Here is a 21859-nt window from a genome sequence, read left to right on the forward strand (position 1 = left end):
AGTGTGGAACTATAGTGGCCCTCTGGAATGAGTGTGGAACTATAGCGGCCCTCTGGAGTGAGTGTGGAACTATAGTGGCCCTCTGGAGTGAGTGTGGAACTATAGCGGCCCTCTGGAGTGAGTGTGGAACTATAGTGGCCCTCTGGAGTGAGTGTGGAACTATAGTGGCCCTCTGGAGTGTGTGGAACTATAGTGGCCCTCTGGAGTGAGTGTGGAAATATCGTGGCCTTCTGGATTGAGTGTGGAAATATAGTGGCCCTCTGGAATGAGGAAATATAGTGGCCCTCTGGAGTGAGTGTGGAAATATAGTGGCCCTCTGGAGTGAGTGTGGAAATATAGTGGTCCTCTGGAGTGAGTGTGGAAATATAGTGGCCCTCTGGAGTGAGTGTGGAAATATAGTGGCCCTCTGGAGAGAGTGTGGAAATATAGTGGCCCTCTGGAGTGAGTGTGGAAATATAGTGGCCCTCTGGAGAGAGTGTGGAAATATAGTGGCCCTCTGTAGTGAGTGTGGAAATATAGTGGCCCTCTGGAGTGAGTGTGGAAATATAGTGGCCCTGTCCATCGTCAAAGTTGCCAAAACCCTGGCCTACAGTACATGTGACGTATGTCTCCTCCACACCTTGTATAGCCTATACTATCGTGCTGCTTTCTGCACTCTGATCAAAGCATACATTATATTTGGTTCCCAAACATTTAAGCCTGTGATACAAAATACATTTGATGTTTCCCCGTGACCCGCAAACTAATGAAAAATAGCCATCTTTCACTACGTCTTAGATATTACTTTTCTAATTTATAGATTTTCTTTTCCCTTTGATTTCTTCATTACAAACGTAGCAATTTTTTTTGTTTGAAATATGAATCATTAAAATAAAACCTAAATTTTGGAAACAAAAAATAAAGGGGCCCATAATAATGTGTCCACGACCCACAAATGGGGTCCCGACCCAGTGATTGGGAAACTTAAAATAATTAAGACATTTGCCGCCTCTCGCTTCCGTATGCAGCTGCTTCTGGTCACCACAATCCTATAACTGTACCGTACAGTCACATCTGTTTAGTGTTCACTGTCACAGTGTCCTTTTGATGTCCTCCACAACTCAATAGGCTGATACCATCAGATGCAGGCTCTGGATTTGGCCCTGGAGCGTGTGTGTGTGTGTGCGTGCGTGTGTGTGTGTGTGTGTGTGTGTGTGTGTGTGTGTGTGTGTGTGTGTGTGTGTGCAAATAAATATGCACTGTATTCAATAAAATGAGACAATCAATGCATCAAAAGTAATTAACAAACTATATTATAAGAACTGCATGGCCAAATTGCCCAAATTGTCAAATAATATAAGATATTAAATAGGGTTGCGCGAGCTTGTGATCTGATATTTTCACAATATTTATCTGTGGAACCGATAAATGAAATGCCTCAACTCCTATAATTCTACAAAAAAGTGCTTGTCAGGACGGGGGGGTCTCTAGTTCCAAATAATGAGGCTTTAATGGGCCTTGATATACAGGTAAAAGGGTTGAAAACCACTGTATAGGTATATGTTCGGCTGTGGCTCAGGAGGTAGAGCAGGTCGTCCAATGATCCATGGGGTCGGCGGTTCGAATCCCGAGCTCCTCCTGTCCACATGTCGAAGTGTCCTTGGTAGTGATGGGAGATTAATTGGCAAACACATCGGTATCGGCTGATTTTAGTTGTTTTTATATTAATCGACATCGGTTCGATTAATCAATCAGACCGATTAATTAGTCGGTCCGATTAATCGGTCTGTCTTTACAGATAAACAAGCCCAAAGTAACATCTTGAACAGATCTACAAGCTCACAATATTAAATATAAAGATATTAAAGTTAAATCTGGCCTGCAGTGTAGACATATTATACTTTCTTTTAATACAGAATGAGATCATATTGACGTCGGTAATATTGATGCTGAATGAATGAACCGTTGTAAAGCCGTTGTAAATGCAATTAGTGCCAACAACAGTTGGGTCGTCTATCTAACATCCTCTCTTTCTTCTCACCCTCGCAAAGCTTCTGCTCCATGGCCTCTCGGATGCGGTCGATGTTGCCGTAGTCCTCTGCGTACAGCACGTACGTTGACGACGGCTTGTTGGCGATGGAGACCAGCTCCGACGTGGTGATCTCGCTGCCCACGCCCACGGCGAACACGATGATGCCCTGAGCGCGGGCCTCCACGCTGGCATCCACCTGTATGTGACACACACAGCAGCAGTGTTGATTTCGTCCACTAATACTAAGACAATTTTTTTTCGAAAACGAAAACTAAATATAAACTAAATGAAAACTAAGCTACGATGACTAAAACTAAGACTTAATATGTTGACAATTTGGGTTGGCGATAGGGCCTTTCTGTGTGGAGTTTGCATGTTCTCCCCGTGTCCCCTAGGGTAGATACCCTCACAAAAACATGCCGTAATCCTGGTCTCTATAACTACCTCCCCCTGGCCAGCCGGGGCGCCTGATGGAGGGGAAAGGAACTGGTCGGAATAACGTGTCCCTTCCACACGCTACGTCCGGCCGGGGAAATTCCCCCCTGTCAGGTGAAAAGAAGCGGCTTGGACTCTGCATGCATTGAAGGAGGCATGAGGTCAGTCCGCTGCCCCCCCAGGTTGGCAGAGGAAGTGTAGCGCCCAGGATTACATTAGATAATTGGCACTGGGTGAAACGAAAACTGGGTTACAACATCGTGGGATAAAAATTTAAGAAGTAAAAATTTTTAGGAAGGGACTAGTGGACAAGAGATCCAGTAAAAGTAATTTTACACTTACACGGTTGCATGCTGAAAATAGCAGATCTACAAGCTCATAAAGTGTCACAGCAAGACGCGTTGTGAACTTGTAGATCTGCTATTTCCAGCAAGTGTAAAATCTGTCATTACGAGTTTACGACGGCATCAAGGCCCACCCAAATACATTTTTGTCGACTAAATCAACTGTAGATTTGGTCGACTAAAATCGCATGACACTCCAGGTGACTAAAATATGACTAAAACTAAATGAAGTTTCAGTCCAAAGACTATGACTAAACTAAAATAGAAATTTGCTGCCAAAAACAACACTGACACACAGTATAGAGCAGTGGTTCTCAAACCTTTTTCATGTCATGGACCCCCAAATTTACGGAGATTAATTATATCAAAACCGGTCTCATCGCTCCACAGCCTAGGAGCGCTTTTTGCGCAATCCTCGATGTTGCGCAACAGTGAGACTTTTTTTCCCAGCTTCAAAACTCTATTCAAAATGATTATCGATTCAATAAATAGGATTTCATCACAATCTTGCAGCCAACTGAAGTGACTATATTACAGTAACTTGAAAATGACTGAAGACATGATGTTTACTGTGATTAGACAGGGTACGCTTACATTTCATATCACAAACACCATGTAGTGAAAACTCCTGTAAATGTAACCACTCTTTTTTTTTTTGTGGAAATTCTGAATCGATTTTGAATCGTTCATAACGGGAATCACTATTCTAATTCTAATCTATTTTTTTGACACCCCTAACACACACACACACACACTGTTACGGACCACGGTCCTTTTGATTATTTGTTATTTGTTTAAGTATAATTATTATTTATGGTGGCTATTAAATTAGGATAATAATTATAAGTTTGGTATTTGTTATGATGTTTTATGGCATGTAATAGTTGTATAGTTGTATTTATTTTGCTACAGTGCTCAAGTGAATTGACAGACATGGCTCTGAGTGACAGGTCCCTGATTGGACCTGCCCCCTCTGTTCCTTATTGGTTCTCCCTGACAACACCAGTTTCCTGTTGGCTGGGCACTCTTCCTGTCTCTGTATAAAGTGTCAGTTGAATTCTTGCTCTGGACGGGACGACAGCATTTCAGCAGCAGAGACTCGATCCCTCTTGTCCTCTCTTGTGCCTGCCTTTTGATTTAGTTTGTTATTGTTTCTGGTTCATTGCCGTAAGTTATGATTTGTTTTGTTTAGTCCAGTTTTCGTTTGAAGTAACCTTTAATTTATTTATGAGTCTGTAAAACCAACTATTTATCCTTGTTTAAGAAGCCCGGTTCCTACCTCCACCATGTAGGGGTGCCAGGTCTTTTCTTTTGTTAACTTATTGTAATTTTGGTTAGTTAGGGTAGTTAGGGATTTAGTATTGTAATTTTGTTTAACCTTCTGTTAGGGCCTTTAGGTAGGGGTAAACTTTTGATTTCTAGTTAGATTCGTTTTGTTAGAATAGCACCTGCACTCTGAAGCAAAAAAATGGGAGAATTGTGAACCAGAATTGTACAAATTGTCTCTGCAATTGAAAGAAAAGAGCCGCTCCAAATAAATTGAAGTTCTTTTCACCCTGTTTCCTCTCAAATTGTGTCATGTCCCTTCACCCTAGACGAAGGTCCATAACACACACACACACAACTCCCAATATGTACCAGTGCAAGTGAAATGTACTTTCATGCTGTATTGAGGAATTTTATGTTTACATTTAATTAATGTATAGACTGAAGGAGTCAGGAAATAGCAGATCTACAAGATCTACAATCTCACAAACAATGCGTCACGATGCGGTGACGATGAGGTTGTAGATCTGCCATTTTCAAAAGATGTTTAATTTGAAAACATTCTGCACAATGAGCACTTTTGCGTTTTGGTGCATTAAGTACATTTTGATAACAATAATTTTGGTACTTTTACTCAAGTAAATGTAGAATTCCGGACTTTTACTCGTATTCATATATAAATATAGTATTTCTATATTGCAGTACAATTGATACTTTTACTCAAGTATATTTTGAATTCCGGACTTTTACTCGTATTCATATATAATACAGTATTTCTATATTGCAGTATAATAGATACTTTTACTCAGGTAAAACAATGCGAGTACTCTTCCTCACCACGTCGTCCTGGGACTTGCCGTCGGTCACCACCACGGCGATGCGGTTCTTCACTCGGCTGCTTCTCTGGGACGAGCTGAACACGTGGTCGATTGCAAACTTGATGGCTCTGCCCGTCTGCAACCAGAACAACAACACAAACAACATGACCATAATATGCATGCACGCCGCGGACGTCTTGACATATAAGTTAATGGCAGCGTGGTAACAGGTTGAGGGCCCAGGACGGAGATGTCCGTACTTATAGTACGGTCTGGTGCCCGAGACGGAGATTGATACAAAAAAAAGGAGATTAATGATATCAAAACCGGTCTCATCGCTCCACAGCCTAGGAGAGCTTGTTGCGCAATCCTCAATGTTGCGCAACAGTGATATGTCATCGAAAAATGTTCCAACCCCTGTTTAGCCGACGACAACGAAAATCTTAAAACGTTAATAACTCACGATCTAAATCATCCCACCTAATTATAAAAAAAAGGTTATGTGTTAGACGGGCCCCCGATGTCCAGTCGCTATGTCGCGTTAGATTTAATCTTACCTCCCGTTGTTGTCGATCGCATCGATAGTGTTTTGGCTACACTTATAGCTGCTACAGCCACATCCGGAACAACATCCGGTCCGTCGGTAAAAGTGCTCCGGGCGCTATAAACGCTGGGCACATTTTATTAAGGACCACTGGTGGTCCCCGGCCCACAAGTTGAAAACCACTGTGCTAGAATGAACAGAGACATGAGCGGGCCTTGCCTGAGTGTTTCCTCCCAGGTATGGGATGTCTTCTATGGCCTTGAGGAGCTCAGCTCCACTCTGGTGTTTCCCCAAGGGAATCTCCAGACGAGTCATGTCACTGTACTGGACAACTCCTACCTGCAGAATGAGCACACACATGCACGCACGCACGCACGCACGCACGCACATACACACACAAACTTGCTATTTTCAAATGACCGATTTATTTTTTATACAAAATGAGTTAATAGCACAGGCAGACTCTTCACATACTAGAGCATGTCTGAAATAAATGTCAAATGCTGAAAAATGTAAATATGAAATAAATGCTTAAACAATGTAATATTGTAATATTGTATTGTAATATTAGAGTCCACAAAAGTGAACCTTTTAAACCTGTTTTCTCAACTCGCTGTTTCTCTGCAAGACATTACTCTATAAGCCATATCTCCAAAACGGGTGGGTCAAACTGAACAACCGGTATGTCAATTTGAAGCTATGATCCCCTGCTTCCATATGACATGAAACAGTCACATTTGACCGGGCGGTTAGCTCAACCATCTGGGCACCCAGGCTGCCAAGCCAGCCAGACGGCGTGCCGCGGGTTCGACTCCCGAGCCCGACGGCCTTTGCCGCGTGTCACTCCCCATATATTTCTCCCCCTTTCCTGTCTAATTACTGTACCCTAACAATAAAGGCAAAACGCCAAAAAAAAAAAATATATATATATATCTTTAAAAAAGCCTGGGCCGTGGCTCAGTGGTCCAGGTACCTTGGCTGGTAATCCAGTCTGGCAGTGATGTGCCGCGGGTTCGACTCCCGATCCCTGAAGGCCTTTACTGCATGTCTCCAACCGCCCCCCCCCCCCCCCCCCCCCCCCCCATCTCTCTCCCGATTTCATGTCAGCCTACTGTCTGTCCCTCCATAAAAAATAAAAAATAAAGGCTAAAGCCACAAAACAAAACATTACGAAAAAAGAAAAGAAACAGTCACATATTGTAAATTGTAAAGAGACTCTCCAGACACCCTTGGCTGTATTTTGCGTGTCTTAAGTACCAGGTCTTATTCCCTAACTTGAGTAAACTAAAGACCTGGAGGCGTGATCAATGCCATTTGGCTATTCTGAGTGGCCAAAGAGCATTGATCACGCCTCCAGGTCTTTAGTTTACTCAAGTTAGGGAATAAGACCTGGCACTTAAGACACGCAAAATACAGCCCCCTGTGTCATAACGTCTACCTGTGTGTAGAGTGAGTTGATGTCGAAGCTGCTGCTGATGTTCACCAGCCACCGCTTGGCCCTGTCGAAGTCCGTGAAGCCCACACTCCACGAGCCGTCCACGATGTACACCAGGTCATTCACCGCCGTGCTGCAGCCTGTGCACGTGCACCCGCACGCATGCACAGATGCACACACACAAACATGCACGTGCACAAAATGGTCATAGTTGAGGTTTGACTTTTGTCATATAATATGGTCTTGCTAGGTATAATGGTCATGCCATGGTGTTCCTACTATATCATGACAGGAGATGGTGCTGTTGGCAGTTTGCCATGTTCCTATATGGTCATGTTAAAAGGGTTCACTTCCAGGTTGCCAGGAGTAATGGAGAAATGTAGCCATATTGAATCCCACATGGTTTCTGTATTGGTTGTTCAAAGACTGAGTTTGTGCCTTTCTTGATGTGAAGTTACCACAACTTTGACTTTAAAGGTAGTGTAAGTGTTTCTTTGGTTAAAATAAGTGTTAAAAAGCTCTATATTGTGATAGACAATACTCATTGCTATATAGTGTTTGTTCATGTTCAGTAACAGTCTCCATGTCTCTCCAGCATTTTATTAAACAGAAAATTGCATTTTCTCAAACTGAAACTGGGATACCAATGTTGTCCAATCAGGATAGAGAATGCAGTCAGGATATAGATTAGACGAGTGGAATTGAAAGTGACGACACAAAGAAATGAGCAGACACAATTGGACCCATGGCCATGGGTCCGGGTAGCCCCTCTCGGAACCCTATACATAAAGCTTTTCTGAAATTTTGATGAGTTTTATGTAGGGTCCCTGTTCATGACTATATTTTCGTATGGGAATTCTGGAACGCGGATGATAAACATGCTCTCTAAGATCGAATCTGCGCCGTTTGACGGCCTTTTTTAGTTTAAGTTATTCTGAATTCGGGAACTTTAAGTACCTATACATTCCGCTGTGAATATCTCCTGTGGCGCGGAAGCCGTTAAGTATTTTTAATCTTTGTTTGACCGATTTGGTCGCTTTATTTCTTCTTGTTTGTTTACCGTTTATTGTACCGCCTCCCGGTGTGCGGTTGGCTTATGCGGCTACGTCCCTGCCTCTGATCTGCTCTGTCATAGCTATAGCGCCACTAGCTAGCCAGATAGGCGGTACAATGAGGTGTCAATAAACAAGGAAGGAAGAGAAGAATCAAAGCGACCAAATCGGTCAAACAAAAAATACTTAACGGCTTCCGCGCCACAGGAGATATTCGCAGCGGCATGTATGGGTACTTATACTTCACATATTCAGAAACCCTCACACGAAAAGATGTTGTCAAAGAGCGCAGACAGGCGTTATCCACGTTGTTTATGTTTTATGAATGTCCGCGTACCAGGTGGCATGGTACTGATGCAACAGGACCCCATGCACTGGGTCTAACAAATGTCAGAAACTTCAGTAGCATTGGGTTCTGCTTGGAGGGCTAGGGTCCGGGTATTATTCGGCCATAAGCTACTTTCTCCTGAATGTCTGAAATTTTGTCACCTACCTGACAATGTATTTTCTGTTTATTAAAGAGCTGGAGAGACAGGGACAGCCCTGTTGCTGAACAAACACTCTATAGCAATGATTACTATTAGAATACATTGATTTAACAAAAGAATATCCCTTACACCAGTGGTTCCAAAACTTTTTCAAATTGACCCTAATTAGGCAGCGGACCCCCATTTGAAAGGATACGCCGGGACCCCCCACGGCTCTGTGATTTTCAACCATTTTCATTTCAAGGACGCCCCAGCCCAGTTTGACATGCATCTCTGAGACCCCCAATTTATATTGTAAAATCAATGTTAATTTAACTCTGAGAGTGTACAAAATGGAACCAAATCCATTTGGTTAACCATTCCTGTCAAAGCACACAGGCCAGAAAAGATGTACAGAGATTATAGCTATGACACAAAAGAACATGCAAATATCGAGTTCATTGTTCTTGAATATTGTAGTTCAATTGTATTGAACTGAAATAAATCACTGATGTATCTTCAATAGATGAACATGCATCTGAATCGAGCTTTATGGGATGTCAAGGCCAGTGTTAATCTTGACAGCAACCATTTGATTTTAGCCATCTGAAATTGTTTCGTCTTAGTCTTAGTTGCCCAATATCAAAATCTTAGTCTTTTAGTCTTAATACAGTGTTCATTTTGACAGAAAAGTTAGTCTTAGTCATAGTCTTTTGAATAACACACCATTTTGTTAGTCTTATTTTAATCATCTGAAATTGATTAGACTAAATATTAAGTCTATTAGTCTTAGTCTCAGTCAACAGAATTAATTAACTAATACTGTTTATTTATACACTTTTAGAATGCCCATCATCAGTGCTGTCCTACTTACCAGCTCTGATGTCTTCGTCTTCAACAACGGCGTGGAGACAGTCGTTCATCAGCAGGAACGGGATCAAGAGACAGCGGACAGACCACCGCGACATGGCTCCTAACAGCCAGGTTCTAACGACTCACACCTCTTCTCTGCTGTCCTGCACTCTTCTGTGCTGTCCCTCACTCTTCTGTGCTGTCCCGCACTCTTCTGTTCTGTCCTGTACTCTTCTGTGCTGTCCCTCACTCTTCTGTGCTGTCCCTCACTCTTCTGTGCTGTCCCTCACTCTTCTGTGCTGTCCCTCACTCTTCTGTGTTGTCCTGCACTCTTCTGTGCTGTCCCTCACTCTTCTGTGCTGTCCCTCACTCTTCTGTGCTGTCCCTCACTCTTCTGTGCTGTCCCTCACTCTTATGTGCTGTCCCTCACTCTTCTGTGCTGTCCCTCACTCTTCTGTGCTGTCCCTCACTCTTCTGTGCTGTCCCTCACTCTTCTGTGCTGTCCCTCACTCTTCTGTGCTGTCCTGCACTCTTCTGTGCTGTCCCTCACTCTTCTGTGCTGTCCTGCACTCTTCTGTGCTGTCCCTCACTCTTCTGTGTTGTCCTGCACTCTTCTGTTTTGTCCTGCACTCTGCTGTGTTGTCCCGTCTCGCCTGTGGTGTGCGCGTCCTGTGTCGTGCTGTTGCTGTCCCGTTGTGCTGTGCTGGTCCTGTCCCGTCCCCGACCTCAACTTTTAGCAGGACGACACCTGCAAGCCAACAGAGAGAGTTCAAGGTGACCACGTTGCAATTATCAAAAACGTGTCATTCCAGTTTTATCCCTATGGTGTTATTTCTGTCTCGGAGATAAACGGCTTCATTTTACTGTAAGTCACGCCGAGGGAAAGACCCTGGTTGACCACCGCCAAGAGACTATATGGAAACACACCAAAACCCAAACAAAACAAAGCAATTAGTGCTCCGGATCTCAAATGGCTACGAGACCAGCTTTCAGATGCAATCAGTCTCTGAGGATTATAGTTCAGAAGTTACAGTATGTATATGACAATGTTACTCAATATTTTACCTTCTTTAATACACATACACATACACATACACATACACACACACACACACACACACACAGTACACATACACACACACACACACACACACACACACACACACTTTTACACACACACTGACAACCATGCACGCACATGCACAGAATTGACATGCACTCAAGTATATGAAGTGCCTCGTGGTGAATGGACTTCACTTATAAGGAATCATCTTGTATGTCACGATTTGGCTGATCTTGAATAAACTATATATATTGGAAAGAAAGAGATGCGCCTGGACTTCACTTTGTTCTTTTAAACCAGCCTGCATTTATCCATCATTATCAACATTAATATACTACACGTCTCCCTAGGGAGGTCCTTGAGGCACGTCCCACTGGGAGGAGACCCCCCGGGGCAGACCAAGGTGCAGATGGAGGGATTACATCGACTCACTGGCCTTGGAACGCCTCGGGATCCCCCCAGGAGGAAGTTACTAATGTTGCTCTGGAGAGGGAAGTCTGGAGCTCTCTGGTGGAGCTGTTGCCCCCGCGACCTGACTACGGATAAGAGGTTGAATATGGATGGATGGACAAAATTGTTGGATAAAAAAATATATACAAACAAGATAATGATTGCAGTCAGTGACATGCATGCATGCATGCATGCAGTATATACTCAGACAGATGGCATCATTGCAACATGTTTCACAATCACATCACAGCTCAACCAACAATCGGCACGACAGATTTTACATGCGACAAATGATGCTGTGATCTTTGCATCTGCCCACATGTGAACACATCATAAGGATATGTGTTAGATTTTAAGGTGTGTAGTAACTTAGTCCATGTATGAGAGGGGCACCGTTCTGAAGGATTGTGCGAGCCAGTCCTAGTGGACTATTTTTTTATTTATTGTTAATTTGTTTTCGAAGTGAAGTGAAGACGGACAGGAAAGGGGACCGCTAGCCGCTAAGCCAGCAAGTGCACTGACTAGTGGACTGTTGACTACAGATTTACAGTTTAACAACAGCATGTTTTTTAATAGCAATAGGCATGCTTGGCGACTGCGGCCGTCTTGGAATCCGAAGGTTGCAGGTTAGATTCCCCGCTCCTATGGTGAAGTGTTGAGGTGCCCTTGAGCAAGACACTGCTTCTGCATGTGCAGGTGGGTGCCTTGCATGGTTTCCTCCGCCATCGGTGTGTGTGTGTGAATGGGTGAATGTGAAGTACATTGTAATGTAAAGCGCTTTGGAGAAAGGAACTATAAAAATGCAGTGCCGTTTTAGAATTTTATTGTAGAGAGAGAGAGAGATCAGCAGTTTTGTAGACTATTACTGTACCATCCTGCAGAAGGGGATTTCTGGCACAAGTAAGGCCTACAGCCTCTTCCAAGGTGCACAGTCAGAGAAGGTACAATAGTCTGTCCAGACTGATTGCTATGTTAGGCTTTTTTTTTTTTATCCCTGCAAAAAATGCGAATCCGTTTGGATTCCTGACTAAAAATAGTCACAATTCAACAACTTAAGACTTTATGAACTCTCTCTCTCTCTCTCTCACCCCCCCCCCCCCCATACACATGTACACAGTTGCAGATGGTGTGTGCGTGCGTGCGTGCGGTGAATTGTGTGGTTGGGTATACATGTGCATGCACTTGTGTCGTTTGTGTGTGCAGCGATGTACGTGTCAGCGATTCTCACTCCCAGCTCCAGAAGCCTGTCCATAAAATTGTCGTAAATAAAACAGCAGTGCGTCAGACTGTTGTTGAAGTCATTACAATGAGCTCGGTCGATTTTGGAAACACTAAGCGCGAAACTCGGTCAAACCGCCGCATCTCTCCCTGTCTTTCATCAATATACCAACGTGCCTCTTTATGCCTCGCCACACTCGCCACATCGCTCGCTCTGCCCCTGTTAACGCATTCAGGACGGGAACCCCCTTTTGGTGTTGTAAAAAAGTTGTAAAAATAGCAGACCTACAAGCTCATAGAGTAGCACCGAGTGCTGCACTACCAGCTTGTAGATCTGCTAAAAGAAATGTCATCGTGAAAATGTGCCGCAAATCTTTTTGAATATTCTTTCACAGCAAACATTTTAAACTCACATCTTTGCTTCTGGTGGGGGGGTGCCTGGAACAACATATATATTTAGATTGGGGTCCGGGGCCAATTACATATAATTCTGGGGGTCCTTGACATGACATAGTTTGAGCAACACTGATATAGAAACATAATAATAAGGTCATGCATGATTTAGAATAAATTTTGTAGAATCTGGCTACAGTCCTAAATGTGTTAAAGGGATTTGGTGAGGGTGGTGCATCCCGTATAGTAGGACATGCGGCTGGTGTTGTTTTATGTACGAAGCTTCCTGCTTTGATTTCACTGTGAAAAACATGCTTCCAGCGACCGCAAGGCTGCCAGTGGTGGAAAAATATTTTTTTGTTTCTTAAGTAAAAGTGTCAATGCAGTGACGGTGGGGCTCTATATTTTCGTCGATGCTACACCCCTTAGGCCTACTTTGTTTTGTTACAATTCTTTTGGCTTTTGTTGTCCTTTATTGGATAGTGTACACTACAGTATGGTGACAGGAAATGGGGAGAGAGATGGGGGGTGACACGTGGCAAAGGTCGTCGGGTTCGGGAGTCGAACCCTCCACATATGCTCACCAGTACACGCTCCAGAGACCACATCACACCCGTCCTCCACGACCTACACTGGCTTCCCGTCAAACAAAGAATTCACTACAAAATCCTGCTCACCACCTACAAAGCTCTCAATAACCTGGCTCCCCCCTACCTCTCCGATCTTCTTGAACCATATGTCCCCCCCCCCCCCCCCGCTCCCTCAGGTCCAGTGAAGCTAACCTCCTGAAGGTCCGCAAGGCCAAGTACCGTACCTGGGGGGACAGGGCCTTTTATGTTTCGGCAACCAAACTCTGGAATGAACTCCCCAACCATCTCAGAGCTGCTCCCTCTCTCCTCTCCTTCAAAACCTCACTCAAAACACACCTTTTCAGAATAGCCTTCCCCAGTTGAGGTCTCGTTTATCCTTTTATCTTTTTAACCCTGTATCTGTTATGTTTTAGCTTTGATCTTTTTTTTCTTAATAAAGTCTGTTCCTGGTGTTCCCATGTAAAGCGCTTTGGGTATTTAGAAAAGCGCTATATAAATCTGAGCTATTATTATTATTATTATTATTACATAACTCGCTGAAATGTTGACGGATTTACAAACGGGTTGGTTTATTGCAAACGTTGTCAACGTGGCTATGATTCAGGACGCTTATATGCTTATTTAGTTTTTTATATGAACGTCGTATAAAAGCATATAAGTATGCGGACGTCTCTGACGTTTATAACAAACCAAACACGTTGTTTTCTGACCCCTCAATGACGCCACTCTCCTAGTCTATATATCATTCTAAGTCAGGTCAACTCACAAACGCTATCTGCCCTAACAAATCAGACTCTCTCTCTCTGTCTCTCTCTCTCGCTCTCTCTCTTCCCGGTGATTCCCCCCTAGATACTTCCATAGATACCAAATAGGACCTTCTGAATCCCCCCCATGCATGCAGTAGTACATGAAAGTAAATCACAGCTGCATGGTAGAAGGGGGTGGTGGAGGATGTGCAACGTGAAACCAGCAAATGTGATTGGTTCAGAATAGATGCGTTGGCTGGTCAACGTTGAAGCCGCCGAGACGTAGTGGTCAAAGCTGGAACTGCAGACGGGTGGGTTGTTTTTTTGCCCGTGGCGTGCATTTAGCGTGAGTAAAACCCCGTGCATCTGGGGTTTAACACGGAGCGCTCATTGGCACCTCCTGCATTTTGCCAACGAAATGTTGGTTGGCAAATCGAAAGAAAAAAATAATATGTGGGTTCTTCAAACCCCACTGAGCAACTTCATTCCATTGAAATGAACAGTGGGGGCGGGCATGTCCGCTAGATAATATTTAACTATGCCACTCAGTTACTTTCATGTGAATAATACACAAGTTGAAGTAGCTGCTGTAAATAGTACTCAAGTAGAACTATACTATACACAAAAAAACATAATGCTTCACCGACTATATGAACAATTATAATTTAGGCCTTGAACACGAAACACATGCTCTCATCCAGACAGAGTGACTTACAGGTGTGAGAACAAGAGTAGATGGCATGAACCCCAGTCATCACATGACATGGAAAATGGCCACGTAAATAGAGTGCAAACTAGATAAAGTGCCAATCGGCACAGGTCTCCACCAGGATTCTTCCTCAGCCTAGTGGGAATATGCATGCACAGTTTCATTGCAATCGGACGCTGCGTTGAGGAGTTGTGGCCATTTGCTACTCCTGAAAACTGTAGGAGCCAATCGTGGCCAATCAGGATGGAATATGAGAAATCAAACAAACCTGTCTTGATCACATGACTATGGAGATCATGTGTAGCGATTTGCGTGAAATTTGGATAAAATCTGAAGGAGTAATAATAGAAAATGTGTTTTACATATGTCGGCCTCCTGGTGGCGCTATAAAGAGCAGATGTGAAAAATTCCAGACAAAGGTTTTTCCTTGGCCTCTAGGGAGTTGGCATACAAAGTTATCCACAGATCCGTGCAGTTAGAGGTAAAAACACTTTTTGGCCAGTTATAGCGCCACCTTGAGGCTGAGTTGAAATTGTTCATGTGGCATTTTGTCCTCAGCCTAGTGGGAATGTGGGTGCACAATTTCACGGAAATCACGCGATGTGTTCATGATTGATTTGCAGTATTTTGTTTGAAACTGAGCACTCCTGTGAACTTTGGAAGCCAATCTTAACCAATCAGGATGGAGTGTGAGAAATCTGAAAGACCGGTTTCGTTGAATGGCTGTAGAGAGACTGTGTACCAATTTGCGTGATGTTTGGACAAAATCTGTAGGTGTACTGTGCAAAAACTTGTTTTGCACAAAGCGGCCTCCTGGTGGCGCTATAACAGGCCGTTCTGGAAAGTTTGGGGCAGAGGTTCATCGTTGGCATCCAGGGAGTGTGTGTGCAAAATTTGGCATCGACCGGGTTAACGGTGGCCGAGATTAGCTGCTAACGGACGGACGGACGGACGGACGGACGGACGGACGGACACACACACGGACGGACGGACGGAGTGCAAAACATACTCTCCCCCTAGGCCTTCGGCCTGGTGGAGACAATAAAGCAATTTACTGCTTCAAAGAAACTAGTTTACCGATACCATATAGGTACAGTAATCATCAAACCTAGCATCTGTCTAAACGACATCTAAATAACACAGCATTTGTGGTCAAGCAATAACGAATGTACTGTATCTAAAAATGTATGTTCACATATAATTAGGGCTTCAGTGTCTTGCTCAAGGACACTTCAACACTAACTCTGGGGGAGCCCGGGATCGAACTGGGAACCTTGCGGTTCCAATCCGGTCACTCTACCCCTGAGCTGAGCCACTACCGCCCCGGATAAGAAGAGTGCCAGGCTTGTGGTGTAAAGTCTGAAGAGGTGAACGTGCGTTCAGATTGTGGTGGGAAATTGGGAGTGCAACTAGTCTGTATAATTACTATACTTACACGGGAGGGAGAAGGATTCTAGGACACATGGAGCGTTGCTCAGGATGTTTTAGGGAAGGGACAAAGCACGCTTCCTGTGTTAGCTGATGTGAGCGGGAAGGGTGTGTGTGGGGTTAGATCATGTCCTGAACACACGCATTGGGGGTGCCGTACGACCTTGATTGCATTGTGGTGCCATCACTAGTGTTTTGTACTGTGTGCGGGCACTCAGGCATGGCTGTCGGAAGCCAGTGAAGGAAGGGAGCGCAGAATATGTTTATAAAAAAGCCCTGTGCTTCTATTCTCGCATCACTCAGCTAGGCCCCATTAAACATTACAGTGACAGTTGTCCAGGTGTACATGGTTTTGAGGTTAGGTGCTTCTATTCTCGCATCACTCAGCTAGGCCCCTTTTCCACCGAACGAAATTTGGTTCAAGAACTGGTTCCGTTCTTTATATAATTTTATTTTTTTATCTGCATCGTCCAACCTGAATAATGACACGCCCACTTTGGTACTCACTGCAGGGCAAGAAGAAGTATTTTTTGGATCCAGTTCCGAAACAACTTTTAGGGATCTGAACTAATTAATTTGGCTCAAAATTAGGCGTGAAGAAAGAATGGAACCGAATTAATTCAACAGCGGTGGAAAAGCGGCCGCCATTAAAAATCTCATCTCAAGTCATTTTCTTTATTTTAGCGCATTGATCCTTTATCGGCTAATTTAGCTATAAACATTTTTGCAAATATACAAGCTCAAAGCACTTCACTTCATGCCGCACTATGAGCTTGATATGCTATTTTTGAAGAAAAACATTAAATATATATCATAAAACTTTGTGCAAATCAAGCTTAAATCAAGAAAATGTGTGCTCCTGCTAATCAAGCAAAAATAAAGTTGTTATTATCCCCCTCTCGGCCCCGTCCCTCCCGATTGTTGTTTCCTCCCTGCCTCCACTCGTTTATTCATGACATGTTTGAACGGCGTACTATTAGTCAACAGGGTTTATTATCGTGAGAATGATGGCTTCCATTTTCGCATTGCACCTTTTCAGGACTAGAAAGCCTGCGGTTTATATTAGCTTGGATTCTCCATTGATGTCACTGTTGGGTGGGTTTCTGAACTGCCCACAGCCCTCCTATGTGACACAGACCGAGTAGAAAAAAATGTGCCATTTTATCATGATTATTAGTGAGGACCTATTATATGAAGATAGGTTGAAAAGTGGTCTTTTGTAATATTTTCTTTCAGGATGTAATGGTCATTACTATTAGACTAGACTAGATCAACCATGGCGCCTATCGATCACCCATGCCATGCAGACTCCCTCCCCTGTCAGAGTTATCAGTTTGGATGGATGTAGAATTATATGCAGGGTGTAATTTGTATGTGATTGGACTTAATTGAGTGATCAGTGATCACCCTCCCCTTACCTATAGCTGCATGTGCCAACTGCGGCCTAGCTAGAGTAAGAGAAAGACCCTTCTGGTGTCTTGCTATTTCTTCTTCATTAAAGCTGAAATAAGTAATTTTTGACCACTAGAGGGCAACACATATTAAGTATTAATGTTTCGAGAGAGAGAGAGAGAGAGAGAGAGAGAGAGAGAGAGAGAGAGAGAGAGAGAGAGAGAGAGAGAGAGAGAGAGAGAGAGAGGGTAGAGGTCACCGATTTCACCATAACACCACCATGCTGGAGTGAGTGAGTGAGTGTGAGTGAGTGGTCGAGATTTTAGGTATTGGAATTCAGAGATAGTTGACACTGATCTACACTTACAGCAGGAATGCCGGAAAAAATGTAGTGAGGAGAATAAGAAGAGAATATCTCAACATACTAGAGCAGTGCATGCAGGTTCCAAAACCGACGTTTTAGCCCGTGACCCAAACGAGACATTTGATGTCTCTCCGGGACCCAAACTACTGATAAACAGTTGTTTTCTATAATTTATGGATTTTATTTTATTTTATATCTTCATGAAATGAATCTTTAATTCATGAAAAATGTTGCCTTTTTGAGAATGTTTTTTGAAAACGTTTTGAAATATTAATAATACATAAAAAACTAAATGTAGGAGACAAAACAAAAACAAAAGTCTGTGACCACAAACGGGTCCCAACCCACTTTTAGGGAAACAGAGTACTAGAGTAGGCTACGGGCAAAGGCATCAGTGCCTATAGTGGGAGACTGTGGGACAACTGAGAACCAGGGCTGGACTGAGAAAATTCGGCCCTGACATTTTCACAGAATTTGGCCCACCACAACCAGCCTGCTGACTTTTCGGGTCGAGGCACATACAAATACTTGAAATACATATTAGCCCTTAATGCCACCATACCACTTTTACAGAACAACATAAATGATGCACGACCAACAGACAACTACACTGAAAAAGACAACTAATTTAACTTTGGCCCAGACCGGCCCACATGCCACCCTCTCCATTCCTCAGGGTTCTCTCAACTTCTCTGTCAGCTTTGGTATGCCTTTCACTCAACTTCATTCAGATGTGGTCGGTTATACAGAAATGCACCGACTCGCAGCGAAGAAGAAGAAGAAGAAAATCTTTCAGCAGTTACTGGAAAGCATCTGTGCAGGAGGACGTATAATTATATCTGAGCCAGCCAGGGACAGAGAGAGAGAGAGAGAGCGAGAGAGAGAGAGAGAGAAAGAAAGAAAGGGGTGTGTTTGTTCAGTCAGTGAAGGACCCAGATAACCCATAATCACACAGATGTAGTATACACTTGTATATTTAGCATTGAGCTGCTCCCTCTGCACATTTTTTCACCAAATGCCATGCTTAAAACATGAACAGACACAACACACAAGTATACATAGCCATCTTTGAACTCTATAAAACATGGCATTAGATGATGACAGAACGTCACATTGCACTTTTCACTTTAGCTAGTGGGAATGACATTTAGCTAAATTATACACAACAACCTATAAGATATGTAAGCACATGACAGAACCCAACTTGTCACTGAATCTTTTGAATACTCAATTGCCAGGAGGAGCAATGTCAAAGGGAAGTTCCATTTAATATGGGACTACTTTTATTTGTATATTAAAAGGATTGTTGCATTAACAATTTGTAATACATGACAGATGATATAATCACTATTGTCAACAACAGAATGTGTCCATTTAGCTTAGTTTTTGACTGCTAGTTGTGTTTTGTGTTTGTTTGTGGTTTGTTTTTTCCAATTTTTTTCTTTTATGTAAGTCTTGTGTATTTTGTATTCTTTATTGAAAAATCGGTCAAAGAAATCTACAAATAAATCAAAAAAGTACGCTACGACTTCTACACTGTCAGTTATATCAGACTGATGATGTTGCTGTGCAATGTGTACTCAGATGGATGCTATAATGCTATAATAATATAATGCTAACACTATAATGCTAATATCCATAACATGGCATCTGCTTTTAATATCAACAAGGTAATATCTTTGACCCTAAACTAATTCAAATAAGGGACCAATGTGCAGGAATTTGCATGGTGTCAGCAAACAATCAATGTATGAGTTCTCTTGCATTTTAGCCTATACAACAGCAGCCATATTAGTACAGCAGTGTCTTTATACCTGAATGGTTTAAAGTGAATCCATCCATCAATGACACAAACTTGCAATTGTGAAAAAAACAACCCAGCTTAACTTTGACCAAATATGCATTACTAAGACATACTGCATACAGTAGGAACCCTGCTGAACAAAACTGTGCCTTGCAGTGCCAATTTCAATTTATATTGTTGAAATGTGGCCTACTAAATGTTCAACCAGGTGTTAAGTTACTATCATGTGTTGTATACAATCAACCTGACCAATAGCTTTTAAGATAAAAGCTCATCAGTCACAGCATCATCAGTCACTTTAACTTATAGCCCTACACCAGTGGTACTCAACCAGTGGTCCGGGGACCACAGTGGTGTTTGAGGGTTTTCCAGGTTAATTTACAAGAAGTCTACACAATTAGACAATGTAAAATAATTGTTATTTTCCTCAATGTTTGCCTGTTATGTATATTACTATGGTACAGTAACACATCAATACAGCATGGGAATGTGGACAACCTCTTATTCAACAACAACAAACTATTCTACGACAAGTTTTTGGATCTGAGAGGCTAAATGTCATCAAATGCCAATGGTCTATCATGGTCCGTGGCTCAAAATGCAGAATAGATAATGGACCTTGACATGAAAAGGGTTGAGAACCACTGCCCTACAACACAATAATAATAATAAGGGAATATCACAGTACCTTTATGATTCAGCTCGAAGGTGGCATTGCTTGGTGAAGTTATAGTGAAGTGCCTGCCGGTGGTGTAAAACGTGTTGAGAGATGAGGACTATTCTCCTTGCGGTCTGTAGAGGGAGTCAAAGACACATGGGAGCATGGTGCAGGCATAGCCAGGCAGGCAGAGGTCTTTATAAGCGGCCAGAGTCAGAGAGGGTGTGACCTGACGTTGCATGTTCCAATGTGGAGCTGCCCCTCCTGTCCGTGACTGACTGGAGGGAAACATTATGATTTTTGTTTATTATTTTTTTATGAAGACAGACAGACAGACAGACAGACAGACAGACAGACAGTGCGCGCGCGCGCGCGCGCGCGCACGCACGCACGCACGCACGCACACACACACACACACACACACACACACACACACACTATAAGAAACATAAACTATGCCTATTACACACTGCACTACTGATTGTCAAAAAGTCAAATACGGTATCAAAATCAAATGGAGATTTGAAAAAGCTACCATTTACCACCGTAGGCTAGGCTATACAAATTCTGTCTGCCTGTCTCTCACACGCACGCGCGCACGCACGGACACACACACGCACACGCACACACTTGGCAGCATAACCTCAATACAGTGAACTGAATGCAACCATCGCCCCCTGTTGGAGGAAGTCAGTGTTTCATATTAGTGACATTTTCTTTTTGTTGAATATCCTGAATATCAAATCATTTTTATTTCTTTATTTGACAGGGACAAAGCTCACTAATTCTCAATAATTGGAATCACCTTTTCCTATTTCCAAAAATAGATTTTTGAAGGATTTTGTCTTGTGAAGCTAATGGCAACTTTCCACCATATTTGGGGTTATAAAGGTTATTTTCTGTTATTTTATAATGGTAAAAAAAAGTCAGGACAGTAGGCTACAGTATAGTGTACCCTTATAATTCAGTCTGCAATGTTTTGTTTTTGTTTTCCCTAATCCGTTATCACACAAGTGAACTACAGGCTCAAAGTTCACTTGGGCCCATATTTTCTGTGATAACCATAAAATACTGTTCTCCATTATAAAAACACAGCAGTCAAATGGTTTCATATAGTATGCAATAAAGGGGTTGACACTAAATGCTTCATCAGGTGCACTTGCCCGTTAGGCAAGTACAGGTCATATTCTACTTGCCCAAAGGTCATGCCCACTTGCCCGAAAAAATAAATAATCACCATTATAAAAATGATAGGTACATTTTTAATTACCGTTAAATGTTATATTTTTATTTACTTTTTTGGACTGCGATAAAAATGTATAAACTAAAATTGTATACCAAATACATATACATAGAAGATAGCCTATGAAAATTACAATGGGTTCACACTTGTTTATTTATATTTTTAAGTGTAGCAACAGTGAAAACAACACATACCAGAAGACAGAGCGCTCTGGCCATGTTCAGGTCTTTAGACATAATTCTTGTGTTGTGTTTATAGACTGTTGCTTGCATCCGTTCACAAACATGTACTTGCCTGGTCGGGCAACCAAACTCCGTCTGCCTGAAAGTTTTTATTTGCCTGGTGGTCAAGGTGGGCAAAATTAGTGTCAATGCTTGCAATCTGACCCCACTCAAATATAACCTCTTTGTCGCCCAAGGGCTTAAAGTGCTTAAAGAATAAAGAATACGTTAGGTCAAGAAGAAGAAGAAGAAGAAGAAGAAGAAGAAGAAGAAGAAGAAGAAGAAGCAGCTTTGTCTTAATAATTATTCCTACTGGACAACCATATATCATGATTACGTCATATAATATGCATTTC

General features: G+C 42.7%; 1 protein-coding gene across 1 annotated transcript in view; it reads right to left on the reverse strand.

Annotated features, from left to right (window-relative positions):
* LOC310867583 (collagen alpha-1(XXI) chain-like) overlaps positions 1-9641 on the reverse strand; it is a 60529-nt gene extending 50888 nt beyond the window's left edge. The window contains exons 1-5 of the mRNA XM_083777698.1: positions 9247-9641; positions 6857-6993; positions 5638-5757; positions 4894-5010; positions 2021-2207 (exon numbers count right to left, since the gene is read on the reverse strand). Coding sequence (XP_083633824.1) covers positions 2021-2207; positions 4894-5010; positions 5638-5757; positions 6857-6993; positions 9247-9340 — 655 coding nt within the window. The 5' untranslated portion in view covers positions 9341-9641. The remainder of the gene's footprint in view (positions 1-2020; positions 2208-4893; positions 5011-5637; positions 5758-6856; positions 6994-9246) is intronic.
* Positions 9642-21859: the final 12218 nt, after the last annotated feature.

The sequence above is a fragment of the Protomyctophum parallelum genome (assembly GCF_964188405.1).
Source record: "Protomyctophum parallelum genome assembly, chromosome: 12".
NCBI classification, from domain to species: Eukaryota; Metazoa; Chordata; class Actinopteri; order Myctophiformes; family Myctophidae; genus Protomyctophum; species Protomyctophum parallelum.